At 38.3% G+C, this 23,638-nt stretch overlaps 1 protein-coding gene across 1 annotated transcript in view; it reads right to left on the bottom strand.

Moving 5' to 3' along the window:
* Positions 1 to 21,940, bottom strand: part of CYBB (cytochrome b-245 beta chain) — a 33,084-nt gene extending 11,144 nt beyond the window's left edge. Inside the window, exons 1-8 of the mRNA XM_019747890.3 lie at positions 21,786 to 21,940; positions 19,713 to 19,808; positions 18,347 to 18,457; positions 9,750 to 9,834; positions 7,716 to 7,861; positions 5,412 to 5,602; positions 2,315 to 2,444; positions 3 to 95 (exon numbers count right to left, since the gene is read on the bottom strand). Of these exons, the coding sequence (XP_019603449.2) occupies positions 3 to 95; positions 2,315 to 2,444; positions 5,412 to 5,602; positions 7,716 to 7,861; positions 9,750 to 9,834; positions 18,347 to 18,457; positions 19,713 to 19,808; positions 21,786 to 21,830 (897 nt within the window). The 5' untranslated portion in view covers positions 21,831 to 21,940. The remainder of the gene's footprint in view (positions 1 to 2; positions 96 to 2,314; positions 2,445 to 5,411; positions 5,603 to 7,715; positions 7,862 to 9,749; positions 9,835 to 18,346; positions 18,458 to 19,712; positions 19,809 to 21,785) is intronic.
* Positions 21,941 to 23,638: the final 1,698 nt, after the last annotated feature.

The following is a 23,638-nucleotide window of genomic DNA, read 5'->3' as shown; positions in this document are numbered from 1 at the left end:
ACCTTGGTGATGACCACTTTCTGTTGAGATCGCCAAAACCGTACCAACCTCTCACAGAGATAAAGGAACATGGGACCCACTATCCATTTCCAAGTCTGTAATCAGAGCAAAAAATGAAGACAAAAAAAAAAAAAAGAAGGATGTGATAAGGTTGATAGCTAATAAAAGATGCATAGGGACAAAACATTTAAAAGTCAATTTAATCTTTGTAGGCTTGTTTAAATATTTTATATTAGATTAGTAAATTTCTTCTACAACAGAATGCATGAAAAATATCTCAAATTAAAATAAAACTTTGAGCCAGTAAAAATGAGCAACCTCTTTGCCACATTGGGGAACTATATCTACAGTAAGAAACTTTCCCAAGAGGAACTGTCCACAAGGATGGGATTTCCTCTTAATGTTGCAACAGCAGTTGCAATAACCCTACTGCAGAGCAAGGTTGGTTTCGGAATTAACATTTCTCTAAAAGATAGCATTTTAGCAACACTATATATTTTAATGCAATTGCTTTCAATTGTTATGTAGTCAAAGTTTATTCTTTTGCAAGATGAGAAATTTTGTGTAAGAATTTAGCTGTTTTTCCAATATCCTGGTAAGTTCTAGGAACTATGCAATATACTTGCTGAAAAACCGAAAGGAACAAAACCAAAGATTTTCAAATTTCTCTATATTCTCCTCTTGTCAGAATCTGTGGTATTTCAGAACACTGGAATTACCTTGTAGCATTGTTGACTATATAAAAACATGTAGGCCAAATAGATCCATCTTGGGACTCAGTCAGTTAGGTTCCTAGTTTAATACCTGAAGTAGCAAAGAATTTTAGAAGGCAATATTGTCTAAAAGATGTCATTCCAGAATGGATTCCAGGAAGGGAAAAAAAAATCACGAAGTGCTACTCATAGTTTCACAAATGATCTTTCTATTAAATTATTTTTTAGGGACTTATGATTGGAAGTTGAGAGCACCTAGTTTTAATACCTGAAAGTAGCAAAGAATTTTAGAAGGCAATACCGCCTAAATGTCCCCATCTCTAGCCAGAGTTGAAGAATATCTGCCTCCAAAGTCAGTAATGTTCTGCTACTTGCCGCTGTTTTCATGGCACAAGTTTTAAAACAGTCTGGCATCATCCATGTATTTCCTGGGTGCTACCATGGGGCCCCATTGAATGGAGCTGGAGTTCCATTCAATATTAGAGGACATTGTCTCTAATATCCCCTCAAACCCAGAAGCTCCTTAGAGGTAGATGCCTGTTAAAGTAGTAGTACTCTTTGACTCTACCTGTCTTCAAGGAAATGTGCTTTCTTGTCCTTAAGAGGACTTGAAATACAGTTCCCTTTTTATCCTTTCTGTTGATGCCTGCATGTAGTGGGGACACTTCACCAATGTGTCTGGTTGCTTTCATTAATGGGTAAGGATGCTAAAAGATGTTAAGTCCTCAGACAGCATGCGGTATCTAGAGGAAGAGTACTCCTATATTAGGAGAGCAGAAAAAAAGGAGAAAATGGAATGGGAAATTTACCTTTATCTTATATTGTGCTTAAGGAAAAAAGAATAATTCTGTTCAGAAGGCCTGTAGAAATGTTGATTTTTGCCTAGTTTTATACCAATGGCTAGCACAATAAGCAATAACATATCCTGCTTGCCAAGTGGGGGAAGATATGAACATCACAGGGCTCACTTCTCCCTCTATGGAGCAGAGATATTGAGAATACACAAAATGGAGCTCTTTGAAGCTCCCACCAGAAGAAGGTAAATATTTCGGAATGTTTTTCCCTTGGTCACCCTTGTCACACTCCTGCCTTACCATGTAGTGCCATTGGGCATTGGTACGAACCCGGCTGTCCATCTTTTATGCCTCATAGACAGGACCTCCCGATGCCTACAGGCAACCCTATGTGTCACCTCATCCATTTCCTTCCCAGCAAGATGCTCCTAGCTTCTTATAGGTGGTTATCTGAGCTATCCAACTCAGCTCATGATAGAATCCCTCTGAAAATCATCAACTGGTATTTCTGTAGCCCTCATATCCAGAAGAGAAGAGATGGAACTTCTTGAATTCAAACAGCGTTTTCAAAAACAATGCTTTTCCAAGTTTTATATCAGGACATTCATAAAAGACCAATGCAAAACTTAGTTTTCAAGAAATAATTCTAGACAAGTATAGCACAAAAAAAAAGCAGATATTTATAACATTCTAGTAGTTCCATGATATTGGTAATGAACAACTTTATGACATTTGTATGTACTGCATAGACACAGTTTGAAGATTCTGGTAATGAAACTATAATGGTAACAAGTGAATTGTACATACCATAGGAGGGTTCCCAGAGAACTGCGGGATTGGGCATCCCTCTATTTTCCCCCAATCTGAGATGTTTTTATAACATATTTCTGGATTGTGCACATCCAAACTCTTTTGAGTCTGCCCACGTACTATTTGCCTGGGGAGGAAACGTAAGTCCAGATTATCTTGTAGCAAGAAATTAAGCAAATTTTTTGAGATTGCAGGCATATTTTAAGTATTCTAATATGGGCCCTGTACTTTTCACTTAAAAGTTATATCTTATTGCTCTCTCTGAATAGATTAGAGAAAGGGGAAGAAAATATGTGATCTTCAGCAGTAGAAAAATTATGTACAGGGGCACAAAGAATGTTTATATGTAACCTTATAGAGGGTAAGTTTTAGATCATCAATACCTGTTGGCTTGAAGGGAGTCTGTGCTTCTGTTTCGAGAATTATTTTCATTTATAAGCAAACAAAAACAGAAAAAGTGCACATCTAACCAAGCAACCGCTAGTCCATGCAGTGCCTTTGCGCAAATTAGAACAAGATGCCCCCTCTGTGAAGACAGTTCCACAGGCAAAGAGCTTGGCCAGCACAACATGAACTGATTTTCTTCCCCTTGGCCAGGCACCCACATAGTCATACACAGTAGACCTGAGGCTTAGTACAAGTGCTTTATTTGTTGTTTCAAAATTGTGTCAATTAAACCAAAAGGTTGAAATAAATTTAAGAAGACTTAACGTGATGGATATTATGACAGTCTCACAGACACGAGCACTGATGATGTGTCCCCTCAAGTGCTCAGAGCCCCTTCACTTCAATAAATATTAACTGAGCAACCACTAAAGCTTAGTGCAATGTGGGTTTAGTGGGATGGAGGGAGGAAGAAAGGGAGGGAGGTACAAAGTTGAGTATGTCAAGTCTCTGACCTCAAGGAACCTAAATGGCAGCGTCTTCAGAATATATAAGAAGAGACACAGAAGGCCCTTTGTAAAAGTTTGTTTGGGGGGACCTACAATTTATTGTGCCACTTGGTATATTCTGAAAATGTTTTAATTCAAGGTCATTCACCATCTTTTTCTATCCCAAGGTCTTGGGGAAGAGAATTACTGTGTATTGAGCATCTATCATGTTTCAGGCCTGGGGAAAGGCACTGTATACAAATTATCTCAATGAATTCTCATAACAAGCTTGAAAGGTAAGTGTTAGTTCTCCCATGTCATATATGAGGACAATGAGGCTTAGAGAGAGCAGGTAACTCGTAGCAGAATGACTTGGTGAAAACAGTTCTGGACCCAAGCTAGACAGCCTTGGTTTCAAATCCCAGGTTCACCCCTTACTGATTTGGTGGTCTTGGGCAAGTTATTGAACTTCTTTTGTGCCTCAGTTTCTTCTGCTGTAAAATAGGTATACTAGGACCTTATCAAAGGTTTATTTTCATAATCAATTGGCATGATGCACAACAAATGCCAGACATACAGTAAGGGTCCAACAAATGATAACTATTAAAGTTCTTAATGCCCAAATTCACATGAGGAGAAAGTAAAAAAGCAAAACAAAACAAAACTGATTTTTTCCTTCTCTCCTCAATGCCAAGACCAGAAATCAGAAAACCTGGATTTTAATCCCAGTTCAGCTGTTACCTAGCCATGACACTGAGCAATCAGTAACCAGTGTAAGTAGCAGATTCCCCTTAAATGGAAAATGGGGTAACTATATCTCATCTGCCTGCTCCAAAAAAAAAAAAAAGAAAAAGAAAAAGAAAAAAAAAAAAAGAAAAGAAAAAAAGAAAAGAAAAATGCTTATCTATGAAACTATGCCAATATAAAGTGAAATTACTAAACAAGAGAGGGGAAGACATTTTTTTTCCCTCTAGGGTTCTCTGAAACAGCTGGATTATGATCAAGTCCCATTTAAAGATACTCAATTGCTTTAGGAGAGTCAAGAGATTCTTTGTCTACATAGATTTTTCATTGCATAGAAAGAGTTGATCAGGGGTCAGAGTCAGCAAGTCGATCAAGAGTGTACACAAATGGTTGCCCAATGCTGCTTCTCCCCACCCTTCCCCTTTTCACACTCACATGGCCACTTCTAGGCCAACTTGGCTCTGAGCAGAGACACTGAGCCTGAAGCATCTACTTCCCCACCCTTATGTATCTGGAGTCCCATTCCCACCAGTGAACTTCCCCAAGCCTGCTTTTGTGTGCAGGTAGAAGAACCAGCCAGTGTGAAACAGTAGAAAAAGGAAACCTGGTATTAAACAGAATTCCCAGTAAGGCAAACTCTCCCAACCACACATCCAGGCACTGTGTGTCTCAGAGCATTTGTCGCAGCCTGCCTTAGACGACGTGGGCTCCAATCCCAGCTATGCCACTTACAAACTGGGTGGCTTAGGCTACATATTTTACCTTTTTTTAGTCTGAGTCCCTGTCTATGATTTCCCCAGGAAATGGGGATAGTAAGAGCACCTCTACATCTTGGGGATTAAAAGAAATATTTTGTGTCTATAACCAGTGCTCACTAGAAGTTAGCTCTTACCTTTATTATATTAGAAAGCTTGAAGGCAATAACTATGTATTTTTCCTTTTAGTATTCCCCACAGTGACAGAGCAGTTCTCATGCACAGTTGGCAATCAATAAACGATTGGCTTGAATTAAAACTTGTTGAATTATAGGAAACCCTTTCAACTGATTAGTCATTAACCCTTCTATTAGGTTGGTGCAAAAGTAATTGCAGTTTTTTCAATTATTTTTAACCTTTTAAGCTGCAATTACTTTTGCACCAACCTAATAGTTTGGGAGTTTGTCTAATATACTAGTGACTGAGCCGCAGGAAAAATCATTGCAGACATCTGAGACCCTACCAGCACTTCCCACATGTATTTCTGCTTGCAAAGATACTCAGACTTTGGTGTATTTTCAAGCTTGCTATAAATAGCAGCAGTATGACTAGCTATGAATTGGATGCAAGAATTTAAAGTGCTGCTGAGTGGTTTCTATCACACTGACCTCTGCTGTCCCCTCACATTCCCTCAGAAGATAGGCTGACCACACACAGACAAGGCATCACACCTGGAAACGAAAGGTGACATAAAGTACTTGGCCTTGGAGTTTAAACACTCACTCAGCTCCATGGATGGCGAGACCAATGAAGAAGATCACAAAGAGATGATGCGTGTACCAAAACACTTCAAAATAAGACCTCCGGATGGTTTTGGTGGAGGAGGTGATAATTAATATGAGGCACAGTGTGATGACAATTCCAGTGATGCCCGCCAACCGAGTCACAGCCACGTACAGGCCTCCTTCAGGATTCTGTAAAATACAAAGACACACACACACACACACACACACACACACACACACATTATTTATAAGCTTTCAAATGCAGGACTATTTATATATAAAGTGTCCAATGTATAGGACAATAGATATTTTCATTCCCCCTTTAGATAATCCTAACCATCCCTCACAGAGGGATACAGACTCGGAATACATGTTTCTCAATTGCAAAAGGCGGTTGAGGTGTCGTAGGAAATATGAATTGATACATTGAAATAGTTGTAAGGAAGTCTGAAACAAAGGAAATCAGTCTACTATAAGATGGCCTAAAAGGGGCTCAAGATCTTTCTTCCTTTTGATTTGGAAAAGGACACCATGCTTAGTTTGCAAATTCTGGGTATGTCCAGCATCTTAGGCCGCATTTCCCCAAAGCAGACCCTGAGATGAGGATTCATGGGCAAGTGATTCAGAAAGGCTGTACTCCAGAAGAAACTGGTAAGGGAGTGTTTACTAGGACAGGAAAGAAGAACAAGTCAAGTACGAGGATGATCTCAGGCCAAATCTTATAGAAGGTAGCCTTATCCTGAGGCTGCAGGGGAACTGCAGAGGCTAAGTCACACCTGAGTTCATTGTAACTCAAGACAAGGAAGTTGGGCCTTCATGGCCTGCACCCATCAGTTATTGGCTAAGGGCTCCCCAGGGAGAGGTAGCTAGCCAGGCTGTTTCAGATCTCTGAGTTTGTGGGCAAAGGGACTCCAATAGCCCCAGGGCAGTCTTCTGGGAAAGACACACTTGTACAGGAAATTGAAAGTGAAAGCACACATAAGAGTTGGGGAGCACAGACTCAGTAAAAGTGATTCAAAGAGATCTGGGCACAACACTGCAGTGTCAGCTCACTCACCTAGTACGTTCACAATGCCACCCTTTTCCGTGTATTATTGCACAGAACAATGAACAATATAAAAGAAAAAGTATCCAAGACATTACAGAAAAAGAATTTTTGTTTTGTTTGATGCTGTTTAATTCTGTCTCTAAATAGACCAAGCAAGTTTTTTTCATATTAGCCTGAGGATAATTACTTTTGCAGAATTAAGGGACTTTTCTTGTAATCCTTTCTACACAGAAGGAAACATGTTTGGAATTTGGTGTATAGTAATGTGATTTGGCCATCCTCCTAGCTATTGGGCACATGAAGGCTACTTGGAGATTTTCCCTCTGAGTGAACAAGCTTCAACAAGTGCTGGAAGGGAATAAGTCCTTGCCTGTGGATACCCCAAATGGCTGCCCTTAGAGAACTGCTGAGTTACTCCCAGCGCACTGTGCTTCTCAAGGAATGGTAATTAGCAGAAATAGGCCACCCCTGAGATATTGTAGGTAAGAAAGAACAAAAGCATCACTGACAGTTGTTAGCTGGTGGCTGGTCCGGCACTAAAACCTAGACCAGAGTGTTCCCTATATCACAGAAACAATTTCATAGGACACCAGTGTCATGCTGTGACTGTTATGGAGTGAGGCAAAAAGAAGACCACTCCAAAATCCTGTCTGAACCAAGACAAAAACATTGGTGACTGCTGCTTATTTACCTATTATAGATTTAGCCCCATTTTATTCCCCTGTGCCTCCTAGAAAAAAATTAATACACCCAATTCTAGAACTACCCCCAATTCCTGACCATACCCGATCCAGACCGAATCCTTGCTTCCTTAAGCCCCTCCCAAATCACCTAATACAAGCCCTAGTCCTAGAACAAGCCTCTCTTATCTTCCTGAGATGCCCCAGACTCCCTCACAGTGTGAGGTCTCTTTTGTTGTAGTAAGTAATAAATCCAACTTTGATTGACTAGATGTGTATTCCTGGCTTTCTTTGACTGTTGGGCCTTGACATGGGTGAGCCTGAGTCACTCCAGGTTCCGCCCATACACATTCTCACAGGCGAGCTTAAGGACCTAGGAAACATCTAGTGACCCTCCACAAACAGGATAGGAGTGTGGGATACATTTTCTCTGCACCCACCTTTTTGAAACCTACAGATAGTCAAATTTTGTCATTGTTGTTGTTCTGGCCTAGCAATGTTCTTCATTCACTGTAATCTAGTCCTCCATTTTAATGATCTAGGGAACATCAGAATCAGGAAATAAGAAGCTTACCTTGATTCTCTCTCGAGCAAAATTGAGGTAAGATTCATTAGGCTTATCTCCGATGTCAGAGAGTGCTATTGAATAAGGATCAGAATTGTTGACTCGGGCATTCACACACCACTCCACATTAAATAGATGTGCAATGGTGTGAATTGCTAAAGAGGGCAGAAAAGAGACACAAAGAGGGTGAAGGGTATGCACAGTTTTATTGTAAGCTGTGTTTGCCTATAGTCCCTGATTCTATGATAAGTTATCGGGAGACACAGGGATGGCCCAGGACACCTATAAACAAGAACTGGGTCTCCAGGACCAGAGAGGCAAGGCAATTCTAGTGGGTAAGCTTTTCTCTAGCTATGTGATAGTAGGTAAATCACTTAACCTCTCTGGTCTTGGTGTCCTAATTTGCAAAATGAAGGTGGCAAACTACAAGATCCTGAAGACCCAAATAAGTTCTAACATTCCACAAAATAATCTTGGTCTCTGAGGATATTTCAATTTGCTCTCATTGTCTCTCTCTCCCCCCCCCCCCGATATATTTGTGCTCAAACCAGAAGATTCTCTTGTAACATATGCCTTTGGCTGTTCCTTTCACCTGACTTTGACATTAGTCCAGAGAGAGATGACAAAATTATACTGAACTGAAACAAACCATAAGAATGAATCTCTTTTTAAAAAATTGCATTCTTTACTTAACAAGTACTTACATAGGACTTACTAGATACCAAGCTTTACAATTAAGTAATTGTAAGTGCTTTACAATTACTTAATCCTTATGAGTCAATGATGTAGATACAATTATAATCATCTTATCGTATAGATGAGGAAGTTGGGGCATAGACCGATTGCTCTAAAATCTTTCCCAAGGTCACCAAGCCAGGAAATAGCAGAGTTAAGATTCAAATCAAAGCAGTTTGGCCCACAGATCTGTGCTCTTAACCATCACACTATGCTGCTTTCTAACAAGATTTTATCATACATTTCCCTTTTGAAACATTTCATTTGCCACACTACTAGTAGGAGATGAGGAATCCACTTGAACGCCTGCGATCCAAGCCTATTTTATCAGGTTAGGGCACAAACTCCTTCAGGGCAGAGGAAAAGTCTGTTTTCTTCCTGACTGTGTATATACATGTATATACACGCAGGCCTATTATCTGGCACATCAATTATTAAGTGACTTAATGGAGATTTGATAGGGGTCCCAGGTACATCCTTTCTTTCTTTCTTTTCTCTTTTGAATTGGATTTTTAATTGAAGTATAACTGACTTACAACATTATATAAGCTTCAGGTGTACAACATAATGATTTGATGCTTGTATGTACTGCAAGATGATCATCACAGTAAGTGTAGTTAACATCTGTCACCACACATAGTTACAGAATTTGTTTTCTTGTGATGGAAACTTTTAAGATCTACTCTCTTAGCAACTTTCAAATACTCAATACAGTATTATTAACTGTAGTTGCCATGCCAGATACATCCCTTCTTATGCTAACACCACCACCTTAATAATTGTAATAATAATACAATATATATGTATATATGTATATCTATATGTGAGATATATGTACCTCTATATATGTATATATAAGCAATAATAATAAATGAAAAGTTCAGTTGTAGTTGATAAGGGTTATCTTAAGGGATTCTCAACTTATAGGCTTACTAGGGTTACTACAAGAAATCCATGAATCTACGTGTTCAAACAAGTATTTTTTTAAATGAATGAATAAAAGTTATCCTATGTGGACTAACACTTTTGATATTCAAAAGGGTGAAAAGCGACGAGACAATGGGATTTTATCAGAAGAGCCTAAGATAAAAATAGTGTTAAGACCCGAAGGAATTAATCCTAATATTGGGAGAGCAGAAAGAGAAATGAATATTTTTTAACAGAACTCGTGAAAAAAATACAACATATCTAATCACCACCTAATATGCCTACAAAGGCTGACCTCTTATTTTGAAAAGTATCTAAGAATAGAGGGAACTCTCTGGTTCCAAGTTTTCTTTGCAATCTCAAATATCTTAATAAACTTACCAGTGTGAAGTGCAATCATCCATGCCACCATTTTATGAAAGGTGAGGTTCCTGTCCAGTTGTCTTCGAATTCTTGTAGAGCAGCACTTTGGATTAAGGGGAAAAGAATGAAATAGTAAATTTTTTTTGAATTTTTTTTTTAATTTATTGGGGTGAAATAGTAATTTTTAACAGGAAGGTTTTCTCTGTGCCAGGCATTAGATACATATCATCTCACTTAATTCTCACAACCACCCTAAAAACTACATCATTCTATCCACTTCATAGATGATAAAACTGAATCTCAGATAGATGTAGTCATCTTCCCAAGGTCAAACAGCAAGTAAGTGGCAGCTTAACCAGTATGTTTTATGTTCCCTGACCAGTGACATAAAAAGTCTCTCCTGGACTCCATTGCTCAATTGTATAAAACAGGAATTTGAACAGAAAACATATCCAGCCACATAGTTTCTAGTTCAGATTAATTTATTCAATAAACAAAGGATATAGAAATTAACAAAGGCCAGGCCTGACCTCAAAAACCTGACAGTCGAATGAGACACAGACAAGTGAACAGTTCTAGAACAAGTGAATAATTTTAGAACAACACGCTTCACAGACATATACTATGGGAGGAGAAAAAATAGTCCACCTGCCTATGTTGACAGAGATAACATCACAAGGGAGAGCATTAAACAAATAATAATAGTATAAATAATAATAGCTAATATTTGCAAAGAGCTTATGCAAGGAGCTGCTTTAAGTGTTTTACATGCATTGACTCATTCCATTCTTACATCAGTCCTATCAGGGAGGTACCATTGTTATCACTAATAACAGGAGAGAAAACAAAGGCACAGAGAGGTTACCTTGCCTTAGGTTACACAGTTAATAAGTAGCAGAGCTGGGATTTAAACTCAGACTGTCTGATGCCAAAGATATTAATATTTTGACGTTTTATACCTTATGCAATTACCTTGAAATTAAAGATAGTATTTTCATCAATACATTAGTGTAACTGTCCTAACAGTATATATAAAATGATAGGGGTTAGAATCTGGATTTAGGTCACTGCCCAAAGTAAAACAAAACAAAACAAAACAAAACCTGGCTTATGATTGAACCAGAGCTTTGCCCTCCTGAAAACTGGTCAAATGGTCACCCTGGCTGCTTTGTTCCCAAGACTAGATATACTGCCACAGAGATTCAGAGAACTTTTAAGATGAACAGAGTGAAGTGCCAAAACAAACAAACAAATACTCAATCTTACATATTAGAAATATCTGGTTCTAAACGTATTTAATATGACTATAGGGATGTTTAACATTTGGCTCACTTATTTTTAATAGAATGTTCTGATTTTATAGAAAAAATATAATTGTTTACAAAACTGTGTTTACTCCACTATCTCTCAGTTAGCTGCTGAGGGAGGGGAGGCTGTTTTGACCAGGACAGCAGATTCCCGGAACTGCAGAAATACTAGTAAGGAGACACTGAGGATTCCAGAAAAAGGAGAAAAGAATTAGGCTTTATTGAGTGCCTTCTGTGAGCCAGGCAAGTTATTCATAATCATTGCATTATCTAATGCAACAAGATATGATTGTCCTCATTTTACAGATAACAAAGCTAAAGGTAAATCTCATGTTGGTTGAGATCCAAGTCTATTTGGCTTTAAAGGTTCATGCCCCTTTTTACCAAACCAAATGTAAAGATATAGTCATTATTATTTTACCTGTCTAAAACCAAGACGAGAACTTAAGTGTAAGTACTCTTATCTGGAAGGTGATCACAGAAAACTAGATTAGGGGAAGGAAGACTCGGAAGGGAAGGAAACCAATAAAGGGTGTACTATCATATTATATTAGTGGGCTCTCTGATCAGGCAACTCTGGGAGACTGTGTAGCATACCCCAGAGTTCTGTTTTTTTTATTTCTTTCCTAAGGGGTTAGCAAGCTTGGCTATTCATCCACCAACTCCCATTCATCACTGGCTGAGGGCTGTTCCCAGGGCATCAGCACCCTGGCATTTCAGACTTGCCTCAGGAAAGGGGTGAAAGAAAATCTTCAGGTAGAGAATGATTGGGGCTTCTAGAAGGCAGCTGCCCCATGTCTTATAACCGTCAGTGTGGAGGGAATATGAGTGGAGTGCCAACAGAATCAGCTATAACCAAGTGTCCACTGGTGGAGCTCAGCAGTGACTCAGGCTCTCAAAACAAGGGTTTCCTGTTTGAAATCACTTATTTTACATTTCTGTTCGTAAAAAATTGATAGTCCTTGTTTTTTTATACAGCCTTGTTGGTTTTTGTGGTTATTTCAAGTTCTGTGCATTGTTTTACTACTTGGTATTCTTTACAATTTTAAGGAAATATCTTTTTCCTGTTTCCTAATTGTTTCTTAGAGTTCTTGTGGTAGGCAGAATTCTAAGATGAGCCTCAGTGACCTTGAATAATTTTCTCCCTTTGAGTTTGGGTGGGACCTGACCTGTGAATATGATGGGATGTCACTCCTGTAATTTTGTTACATTATATGACAAAAGAGACTGCAGAGGTAATTAAAGTCACAAATTGACCTTAAGAAGAGAGATTATCTGGGTGGGCCTGACCCAATCACATAAACCCTTTAAATCTGAGTCTAGAAGTCAGAGATGGAAGAAGTCAGATTCAATTCATGTGAAGTATTTGATGCATTATCGCAGGCTTGAAGATGGAGGGGGCTGTTACTGAGCAACGGCTCACTGCCTGACGCATGGAGAAACCAATACTATGGCACCAGATTTTGAGAAAAGAAAAGGCTTTTTCTCTGCAAGTCGACTGGCAAGGAGGCAAGGTTCAAATGTGTCTGCCGGATCCAGGTTTTGGGGCAGGATTTTAAAGGGTTTCACCACCGGATCTTCCTGGACCACGGACCCTTCCTGTCTGAAAGGGTTCCAACGCTCAGGTTCCTGTCATATCCAGGTCCTTTGGTTCTGTGGGGTAGGGAGAGCAGTTAAGGCTTCCCAAGTGTTACTTGTGAGTGGTGTTCACAATTGTTACTCATAAGGGGTGTAAACTTTGGTTCTGGGTCTTGTTAGAAACAGGATAGGACCAGTTTGAGCTGGTTCTGCAGTTATAGGGCCACATGGCAAGGGATACAGGGACATCTAGGATCTCAGAGCAGCCCCTGGATAACCATCAGCAAGGAGACAGGGATTTCAGTCCTTCAACTGCAAGGAACTGAATTTTGCTAACAAGCATGAGCTTGGAAGAAGATTTTTACCCAGAGTTTCTATATGAGAATTCAGCCCAGTTGACACCTTCATTCCAGCCCTGTGACACTCTGAGCAGAGAACTCAACCACAGGACGCTGTACTTCTGCCCTGCAGAACTGTGAGCTACAAATTGGGGTTGTTTTAAGCCACTGAGTTTGTGGAAATTTGTTACACAGCAATAGATAATTAATACAGTCCTTATTGGAGTGCTGGAACACGATTGGAGTCCTAAGAATGAGAGAATGGAAATTAGTAGGGTCAGAAAACAGTACGGAATTACATTTCAGAGAGCAAGTTTTGCCAAGAGATATACCTATGTTATATCCCAGCCCTACAACCTAGCTGTGTGATGTTGAATAATGCACTCAGTTTCCAGTTTCCTCACCTATATATTTATCATAGTTCTTCCCACTAAGGTCTATTTCATAGATTCATTGAGAGGTGTTAAATAAATATTTGATTTTTTTGTATTATTATTTAACTTTTCATTTAGTGTGGCTTGGGTCCCCAGCTAGAAGGTAAGTTTCCTGTATGCAGAGCAATATGTCATATAATTTTCAAAGTCCTTTAATAATTATTTGGTTAAATGAATTACATTTTCACTGTCCTAGAATCTAAGATGATTATTCTAAACCAATAGAGATGTATTTACCCACACATCTATCCTTTCTTTTCTACTTCCTGACAAATCATTTTGAAACTCTTTGGGAAAAATATACTGGCTTCTCCGTGCTGAATTTGAAGAACAGTTTTTTTCTTGGTCTCTACAGGTCTATCATCAACATGGATCATCAAAAATATCAAACAATAGAGTTTGGTGCCTCTTAGCTTGAGCAACAGAACCTTAGAGAAAAATAAACTGAATGCCAGAACAATGGAGACAGGTGCTTCGGAAATGCAAGGTCCATTTAGTAATACTCTGTTTGATCTTAATAGGTAATTCTTTTGTAAAGCTAGTTAATATGAAAAACATACATTTTATTAAAAGGTAAAACAGAGGTTATTAGTCATCAATGGGCCAGTGGACTGGGTGCTACTAGGGCATCAATCTCTAATTATTCCCAGTTACCCTCTGTGGTGTGGTCAGGAATGGAAAAAAAAAATCCAAAGAGAAGCCAGAAGTCATGCTTATATGGGGTTTTCAGATCCAGTTTCTTCACCATTTCCTGAAAAGGGGACAAGACAGCCATTTGGTGGGGTGAGAAGGAAGGGCTTTGCTGCCTGTGACTGCCCAGGGTTTTTTTGTTCCTCCTCTCTACACAGATGTTAGCTTTATGCTTTTGAGTCACTTCTGGAATTATTGCCAGCCCCCTACCAATTACCCAAGCTTCCTCACTGAACAAACCACCTCCTTGCTTTTGGCCTTCATCTTTTATTTACTTATTTTTTTTTAGTTTCAGGTGTACAAAACAATGTAATAGTTAGACATTTATACCCCTCACAAAGTGATAACCCCCTCCCCCAATCTACTACCCCTCTGACATCATATATAGCTGTTACAATACCATTGACTCTATTCCCTATGCTGTACTCCACATCCTATGACTATATATATATATATATATATATATATATATATATATATATATATATATATATATTTAATTATAGCTGACATTCAATATTATTCAGCTTCAGCTTCAGGTGTATAGCGCAGTGGTCAGGCCTCTACACCATCCATGATGTGGTCTCCCTAATAAGACATGTGTCCATCTGACACCCTACAAAATCTTTACAACATTATTGGTTTTATTCTCCAAACTGTCTTTCATATCCCTGTGGCAATATTATGTAAAGAGATTAGAATGTACAAATTGGCCTTTGTCTTCTAAAGGGAAGTTTCTGTTATCGTTGCCTAGAGCCTTTCCCAATCTCAATAACCTAACATTCAACTGCAAGGGAGATTATTGAGTCATCTCGGCAGATTTCTATGCTTTATGCACACTGCAAGAGAAAAAAACAAAAAAAATTGAGAAATGGAACTAAAGAGAAGTGCATACTTAATGGGGTAGAGCATGAGTTTCTGTAAGTTACAGAAACTTAAAAGTTCTAGGTTAGATACACCTGGTCTCATCACACATATCATGAGTGAATCTGAATTAGATATTTATATACAATTTGGGAGGAATTGCAAAAGCCAGCCTTGAAACTACAGAACTCAGGGGAAGAAGCTGACAGTGATGCCCAGACCTGGTGGCAGTAGAATCTGTGATAAATATGAAGAACGCTACTTTATTTGTATAGCATTGTTTATAATTTTGAAATTACATGTTTATTCTCTATCTCCTTCATAAAACTCTAAGCTCCTTGAGCTCATGGTCATCCATGTTTTACTCCATGTTTTACACGTACTCACCATGTGTCCTCAGTGCTTAGCACATAGTTGGCACTCAATAAATATTTGTTGACCTCACTTAGCTGACAGGCTTAATCAACTAATATACTTACAGAATGTGATATTCATTCTTACATTTGCATTAACTCCCTTGCTTTTCAGCTAAAAATAAATAAATAAATAAATAAATAAATAAATAAATAAATAAAAAGAACTGTGGGACAGGAAGTCCAAGAGACTTGCCTCAGACTAAATGATTAGAGAGAGTCACCCTGAGGGCATCCGATTCTCAGACTATAAAGGTTACAGATAAGAGCTCACTCTCTCACCTTCCTGTTTCTTTCAGATTTTAAGACTAGGACTTCCATCCAGTGAGAACTTAGTTTCTGCATGGCAAGTTGGGGTCATGAAGGCTCCTGTATGCTGAGCCGCATCCTTCCCCATTTCCCTCAACACAGCAGGCTGAGTCTTTACCCCTGTCTTCCCTGGGGTGGGTCAACCCTGTGGCTTTCTTTCTCCAGGTAAGTAGAAGGATTATAAAGTGAAGTCTAAATGATTAAAACCACTGGAAACTGAATGGAAATTCTGTGACTGTTTAGTTTAAATAGGCTCCTACTAATGAATCTTTGAAGTTACAACATCATTGCCATTTCTAGCCTGGGTTATTCAGCATGTTCAAACATTCACACATATAATGGACTTTCTAAGACCATAACACCGGAATAGGACAGTTTTGAGTTTAGGTGGCATGTAGGAAAGTGAATGGAGTCTAGGGGCACGATGACCTAGGTTTGAATCCTAACACTCCCATTTAATTTCATCCTTATTTCACTAGCTTGATACACATATTTCATGAGGTGAGGTCTATGAAGACTCAGTAAGTGGCAGCTATTATGATTTCCAACATGAGTCACAACACGCTAATTTTCATCCCAATCAGAAAATAAGTTTCATTTGCTAAGTTCACATTTGAGGAGGGACACACCCTATCTGTAAAAGAATGTTGCTTGCTGCTAATTAAAAAAAAATACATTCTTTTCCATATAGGTCTCTGTGGTTACAGAGCTGACCTTCTCTGCAATTTGAAGAGCAGCCTCATTTCATTCCTATCTTTAGAGACACTCATGAGGATTTTCCCTCCTGGACCACAGGAAGTCTAAAAGTGGCCATTACAGCACGCACTGCTCATGGGGCATGCAGCTCAACGGCAGTGCAATTTGGGCTTGTGGGGTAACAGGATTTCCTAACGGGCCATTCTGGTGAAAACACTGCCTGTTTCTCAGGGCTTACTTCTTCTAAAAACACACTATTCGAACAGGGAGGGAGAATAAAAATGAATCGTGATTCCTTAAAAACAAAAGGCTATAGTGCATGAACTTCATTTAGCAAATGTTCACTGCGTACCTACTATATACCAAACATTGTACTTTATAGGTGGCTCATCAATAAAACGTTCAAGCAAATGGAATTTGACCTCTGTGGTTTCTTAGGTTGAAGAGATTATCTGGAAATCCTTATAATCAATGTCTACTGTTAGTTGTAGCCTGCTAATCCTGTATTAGTAACTTGAATGCTGTATAGTTCTTAAAGAAAAAACAAATTCTCCTTGGGATCAATGTGAATTTAGTATGACTAGGAAAAATGAGGCAGAGTTCAAGGTAAATTCTACTTGTTATTGACAGTTTAGACCACTTTCCTTCCCCCCAAATATTCTGTGATTGCCAATTTAGGTATCAAGTCCTCAGCTACACATTCGAAGTCCTAGTTTACCAGTAAAGTCCCAGCTTCCTCTCCACCCTTACCCCAGACATCTGCCATTTTTACAGTCCGTACATTCCCATCAAAGTAGATTGTTTGCTGCTCTCCTCTAATTCATAGGGTTTTTTTTAAGTTAGTTAATATAAAAAACATTTATTAAAAGAAAAAAACAGAGGCCACTAGTCACTAATAAGCCAGTGGAATGCATCTCACCAGGGCATCAATCCTTAACTTTGGAAGATCTACCCCCTTAGGTGTGGTCAGGAATGGCAAAAAATAAAAAATAAAAAATAAGGTCCAAAGAGAAGCCAGAAGTCATGTTTACGCAGGGCTTTTAAGAATACGACTCCACCATTTCCTGTGCTTTTGCCCATGCCATTTTCTCCAGGTAGAAAGTTTTTCTCTCTCATTTACATCTCCTAGAGGCTTATTTTATCTTTATATGCCCATCTCTGATGCCATCTTCTCCAAGAAGCCTTTCTTCACGCCTTGCCCCACCTGATGTAATTTTGCCCTCCTTTGATTCCCTGTAGCTCCTTATTTGTAATGTTTCATGGGACCCATTTATTTGAGTACATGTGTAGACTCTAAGTTCCTTGTTTCTCATCTTTGTATAATAGCATCTGTAAGAAATTTGTATACCATTTTATAGATCGCAGAAGTTCTTCCTACATAATCTCATAATCTTTTTCTTCTAGCATTGTACATTCAGAGGCTCATGAAATTGCTAAAGTGAAGGTGAAAGAAGTCCTGGGCATTTAGAAAGCTCTGAATCTCAGTTCCCCAGACCCAACACTTCTTAATTGTATTCATTATAATGTGACTTATCGCCCATTGATTCCATCTGCTTGGGATATTATCCACAAAAGAGATGTTTTTCTGACTTAAAAATTTTGAGAAACATGATAGTGTAAGATTAATTCCCAAATTTCACATCAGCTTCATAAAGCTCTTTTTATACACATATACCTATACTTTATATTATATATGTCTGTGTGTGTGCATACACACATGTGCTTTATTGCTTTTATTGAGGTGGATGTTGATTGGTGGTTGTTTGTTGTTTGAATGTCTGTTCCAAGTTAAATGGTTGTCCCAGGAAGCTCCATCAACAAATAATATAGAAATAAACTACAGATCAGGCATGGCTTAGCTCATGAATAGTCTACAGAGGTTAGAATCTTCACAAACCTTTGGTTTCCTTTTCTTAGGAAAGGGCATTTAGCTTAACGGCCTTTGAAATTTTGAGGAACACAAACATTGTAAATGTTTGCTCTTACCGCACTGGAACCCCTGAGGAAGGAGAGCAGATTTCGACAGACCGGCAGCAGGATCAGCATGCAGTTGAAATTCAGGCAGGCTGCAGGGGCCCTGGCCAACGCCAGTGCTGACTAGAAGAGGCAGGAGAGGGAGTAGGGTGACACCTGTAAGCACAGAACACTTCCCCCAATTCCCCAGAGTTCCCAGCATGCAGCCTACATATCAAGAGACATCAAGTTATCTGGAAAGGAAGGGTCTTCTGAGCCAAAGGTTTACTTTTAGGGCCTGCTAGTACCCTTTGTTTTAATCTGGCCCTTACCCCCCACCCCAACATTGTATTATGAACATTTTCAAACATAAAGAGAATTTGAAATCATTTCACAATGAATACCTGTTTACCCATTTCCCAGATTCCATCTTTTACATTTTACTATGCTTGCTTTATCACATATCTATCCATCTATCTACCCATCCCTCCATCAACACATCTTAGTTTTGATGCATTTCAAAGTAAATTGCAGACATCAGTTCACTTCCTCCTAAATACTTAAGCATGCATATCATTAACTGGAGTTCAGTATAGAAACTGGGGCTTTTTAAAGCTTTTCTTAGCACTTAGACTAACCTCAACAGTAACTTAAGTTGGTATGGTGTAATGCTTTGGCGTTATAATTGTTCTTTAAAATACCCAAAGAAGTTGTATATATTGGAGAGGGAAAGCAAAAGGAAATCATCCTTCTTAGCATCAACCTGAATAAGTTAACAACAACCATAATGTAGTATAATGATCTAATTATTTACACATATGATGTATAATACATATTATAATTAGTATTATTAAGTAATGAATTCACGGTTTCAGCATGATGTAGTAAACAGTATCTTCTGGGGACAGATAAAATTATTTTCATCTGTAATGAAGAAGAAGAGACCTGGCAGTTCAATGAAACTGGAATTTCCTGAAGATCATTTCATAACATGTCACTAGGAGCGGGGCTCTCCATGCACAAAAGTGGTAGGAATCAGATGATTTACAGAATATGGAAAGTCCCACTTGTCCCACCTGTATTACCCATGGATGGATCTCTTCAACCTGGCCTTCCATTCCAGAGCTATTATTAGATTCCTCCTCTAAGCTAAACACTTCTCCAGTGGTTTTTGGGAAGAGAGGGATGTTGCTGTGACCCTCTGCCACACTTTTGTTTGTCCCACACTGGAAAGCCTAAAGACTCCTCCCCAAGGGGTTGTAAAGGAGGGAGTGAGGCTGATGGTGCTGTTCAGGTTGGTCAGAATATTTATTGAAAATGTTAAAAGGAATATGAATGTGAATTTTTGATTAAAAAATGTGAGCTAGTCAATATTGCATGACATGGAACTTATACTTACCCCAAGAAGTTTTCGAGTGTAAAAGAATTTCGGTGGAAGATCATACACCCGGTAGTACCAGACAAAGAGGAAGACGTTCAACCCCAGCCATACCAGCTGCACAAACAGAAACAGTTGCATGAAGTTTTCACATTTCAACAGGTGAATTTCACACAATATTGGTGTCAGACCAGGGTCAGGAGTTTCCCAACTCCAGCCTGTGATACGGGTGCTTACAAAACTGGTTATAACCATTTTAGAGCCAGCTCTTTCCTCAGGCAGCATTGTTATATTTCTTTGTTATTAACCTTTCCACTCCATGTTGTTCCCCATGATTGTTTTACTAGTTGGTCAGTATGCCGAGGTATTATCAGTCAATCTTCCCTCCTTTCTTTCTCCTCTTTTCTTTCTAACCTTAGATAGAGAGATGATAGTAGGTGACTCTTTCTAAAAAGACAAGGGAATAGAACACGTTGCTATGTTGTCCCTTGCTCCAGTAGGACACTGTGTTCTACTCTCACAGGTGCCGATAAACTCCGTCCACCACACAGCATCCCACCCAGCTAGTGGGGGTCTCATCAGCTAAACAGTCAAGACTTTAATTATATTTGATAACTTTTGCTTAACTTTTGAAGGAGAGGATATTGAGCATGAATGAGGGGGTGAGAGGCATAGGATTTTTTTTTTAATTGCTTGTTTCATCTGAAGCACTGACTGCATCAAGCAATGACACTGCCCAGTCCTCTACATTCAGCTCCATAGTGATTTTTTTCTTAACTATGTGTTGAAGTACTAAATGTCCATAGACACTTGAGAACAGTCTCTCTTTAAAAAGAAGGTGCTAAAATAACTTTTCCGTTTCCTAATCTTGTCTTTTTTACTCTTGCTTTTCAAGTGGTGCCTTCATTTTCAATTGAATATGTGAGTATGTAATTAGAAGGTCATTTCCTGGGGAAAATTGTGGTAGATCTAAAAGTATAATTTGAACTTGTTTTCTACAGGAGTAATCTGTTCTTAAAATGGTGATAAGAAATCAAGTTAATAGTTCTGAGTCCTCAGAAGAATTCTACATTGCACTTAAATGTTGCTTTGGCATAATTTTTTTACATGACAAAATATTCGTTGCTTTAATTATATTTGTGCCACAAATTTCTCTGTATCTCAAAAACTCAAAGACTGAATATTTACTTCATGATTAATTCTTTCAAAAGTTCCATTTATAAAGTTCTTTTTAACCTCTGTATAATGCTTTCATTGGATATTTGGAAAGGATAGTTATAAATCACATTTCTATCTTCCCAATTATCCATGATTGCTTTGCTGAGACCACCATCGTAAAATAATAGTTGATCTTTGTTATGTTAAAAAGTAAATAAACTAATGTGTTTATTTGAAAATTAGCCATATCTTTACTTACAAAAATTATTTCTTAAGATATATTATATTGATTTATATATATATATAATCATATATAATATATATCATATATATACTGTATATGAGTCTAGATATCTAATTTCAATTCCCTTCCCTTGATTTTTTTTATAAACCTTACAAATAACTCAAATTACCTCAGAGAAAAGAAGATACTTAAAAAAACACCACAGTTGAGAAGTTCAATTATTTTTGGTGTAATTACTGAAATAAAGGCCAATTTCCCACACATGAACCAGTCTTGTACTTATTATTTGGAAAATGGCATAGCATTTTGATTGCCCATTTTTAAAGTGGTATAAACACACAAAAAGTAGAAATTTGTCTCAGAGCAAATATTAATAAACAACTGAGACTCAGGAATCATTATCACGAAATGTCTTCTACTCCCTCTGTGAAATGCTGGCTAATTTAGTACTCCTAAAAACTCAAAAAATAAACTAGGTGAACTGAGCCCCCAATTACATTCTTTCCAGTACTAACTTTGAAAGAATGGACTCAGTCTGCTTACAAATGGATGCATGTTCACACAGTAAATCAGTTTCAACACAATTTGTCAAATAAACAAAACAAGCAAACAAAAATGTTTTTTCTATTTTAGTTCCCAAGAGAACCCAGACAAGTCAGAGGATTCATAACGTATCTCTCATTGGTACTTACAATGACAAAGATGGAGAGTCCCTCATTCACAGCCCAGTTCCCCATGGTGGCAGAGGTACGGTGTGTTCTGTCTGCCTTTCTTCTCTGCTATGCTTCTTCTTCCCATGAGGAAATGAAAATAGCTCCTTGGGGCAATCTGTTTCCTTTTCTACTATCAGGAAATAGCTAATCATTGGTCAACTGAAAAGCTTATAGTCATAAAAAATTTCAATCTTTAAACCACAAACTACAGAGAAAGGGTCTGTAATGGTCCAATCACAATTGAACATAGTGAAAAATGAATGAAACTAATTTTTACAACTGAGAGACAAGTAACAGTGTAATTCATGGGATGTATTTTACACAGTGAATTAAAGTTTTCTTGAAGTTGTGGTTATCCTTTCTTTTTTAATGTGTTCTCAATCTTTTTTATTAGCATATTTTATTACTTAATATAAAGTGAATTAACTTTTTGAATAATCAGTTATCAAGTAGAAATTTTTAAAAAGTCACCCAACTTGACAAGACTTTATGCTGGGTGAAAAACATTAAGTAGGTGTGATATTTTTTGATGGGCTAGAGCAGCATTTTCAGCCTTGTTGAGAAAAATAATAACAATGGTGATGGTTAATATTTATAGAATGTTTATGTTGTGCTAATTTTCTAAGATACATATGTATGTACATACACACATATACATATATATGCACACACAAATATATGTGCATATGAGTTGATAAATATATGCGTGTGTGTACACTCAAAGACACACACACATATACAAATGCAGTATGTGTAATTCATTTGATTCTAACAATTCAACCTGTATAACATAGGTTCTATTATTATGACTACATTTACAGATGAGGAAACTGAGACCCAGAGCAGTTAAGTTACTTGGCCAAGTTCACGCAGTTAGGAAATAGTGGAGCTGGGATTTGAAACCCAAGCAGTTTGGCTATACTTTTAACCATGATACCAGAAACAAAAAAGCCTGAGTGTGCCCACCCCATCCAAAATCACTCCAAAGGCTCCATATGTATAGGAAATAAAAATGTAACAATATACTAAAATGTTGAGATGACGATAGCATTCCCAGGCAGACATGGCATTCTCTAGGCTAGGTATGGAAACAGGGTCAGAACAAAGGTAGGTCATATATGGTAGATGCCAAAAGCCAGATTTAGCATTTTTTTCCCTGACTACTAATCAGTCTTCAGGACATGAAAGGGACAGGAGAGCAGGATGGCAACCCCACCATGAGCTCAAAGTTGACTAATTGCACAAAGGTTATTTCCTAGAGAGGTAAAAGAAGAAATTGGAGGAACAGAAGTGAATGAGAGAAGAAAAAAGAGGAGCGGCATGAATTCTTTTGGTTGTTGTCTACAAATAATTTGCAACAGCCTCCAGAATGATGACGATTAGTAAAGTATCTAATCATTTTTTTAGTATTTAAAGAAAGATACTCAACTGTGACCCTCTCCATTTTTCCTGGACCTTATGTAACCCACATAAAGGGCCATTGGCTTCATGGTTCCATTCCACGCAGAGATGAATTCAAAATTCAAAGAAACACAGACAATCAAAACACATGACAGTTATTTGCCTCTCTGCTCTGAGATGTAGTCCCCACCCTCCCCTTGCTCGGCTCTGTTTTGGAGAGAAGTATGTTTGCCAGGCTCCTTGGCCACTCTGGTTTCTGGTATGTTCAACCAAATCGGAGGATGAGGAGCAGGAAAGAAGCCAGAGTGTTTCTTCCCTGCCTTTCTGCTTCAAGTGGCATCTCTGAAGTGACTGCATTTTTACTGAGGCTCCAGCTCCCACCAATCTGGCTTTCCCTCTGTGGCAGGAGCTCCTGCTGGCCACTGCCACTG

This window comes from Rhinolophus sinicus, chromosome 18 (genome assembly GCF_057876585.1).
Source record: "Rhinolophus sinicus isolate RSI-liver-muscle chromosome 18, RSI-T2T, whole genome shotgun sequence".
Lineage (NCBI taxonomy): Eukaryota > Metazoa > Chordata > Mammalia > Chiroptera > Rhinolophidae > Rhinolophus > Rhinolophus sinicus.
The sequence above is the reverse complement of the archived record's forward strand: the minus strand, read 5'-3'. Positions and strand labels throughout refer to the sequence as shown.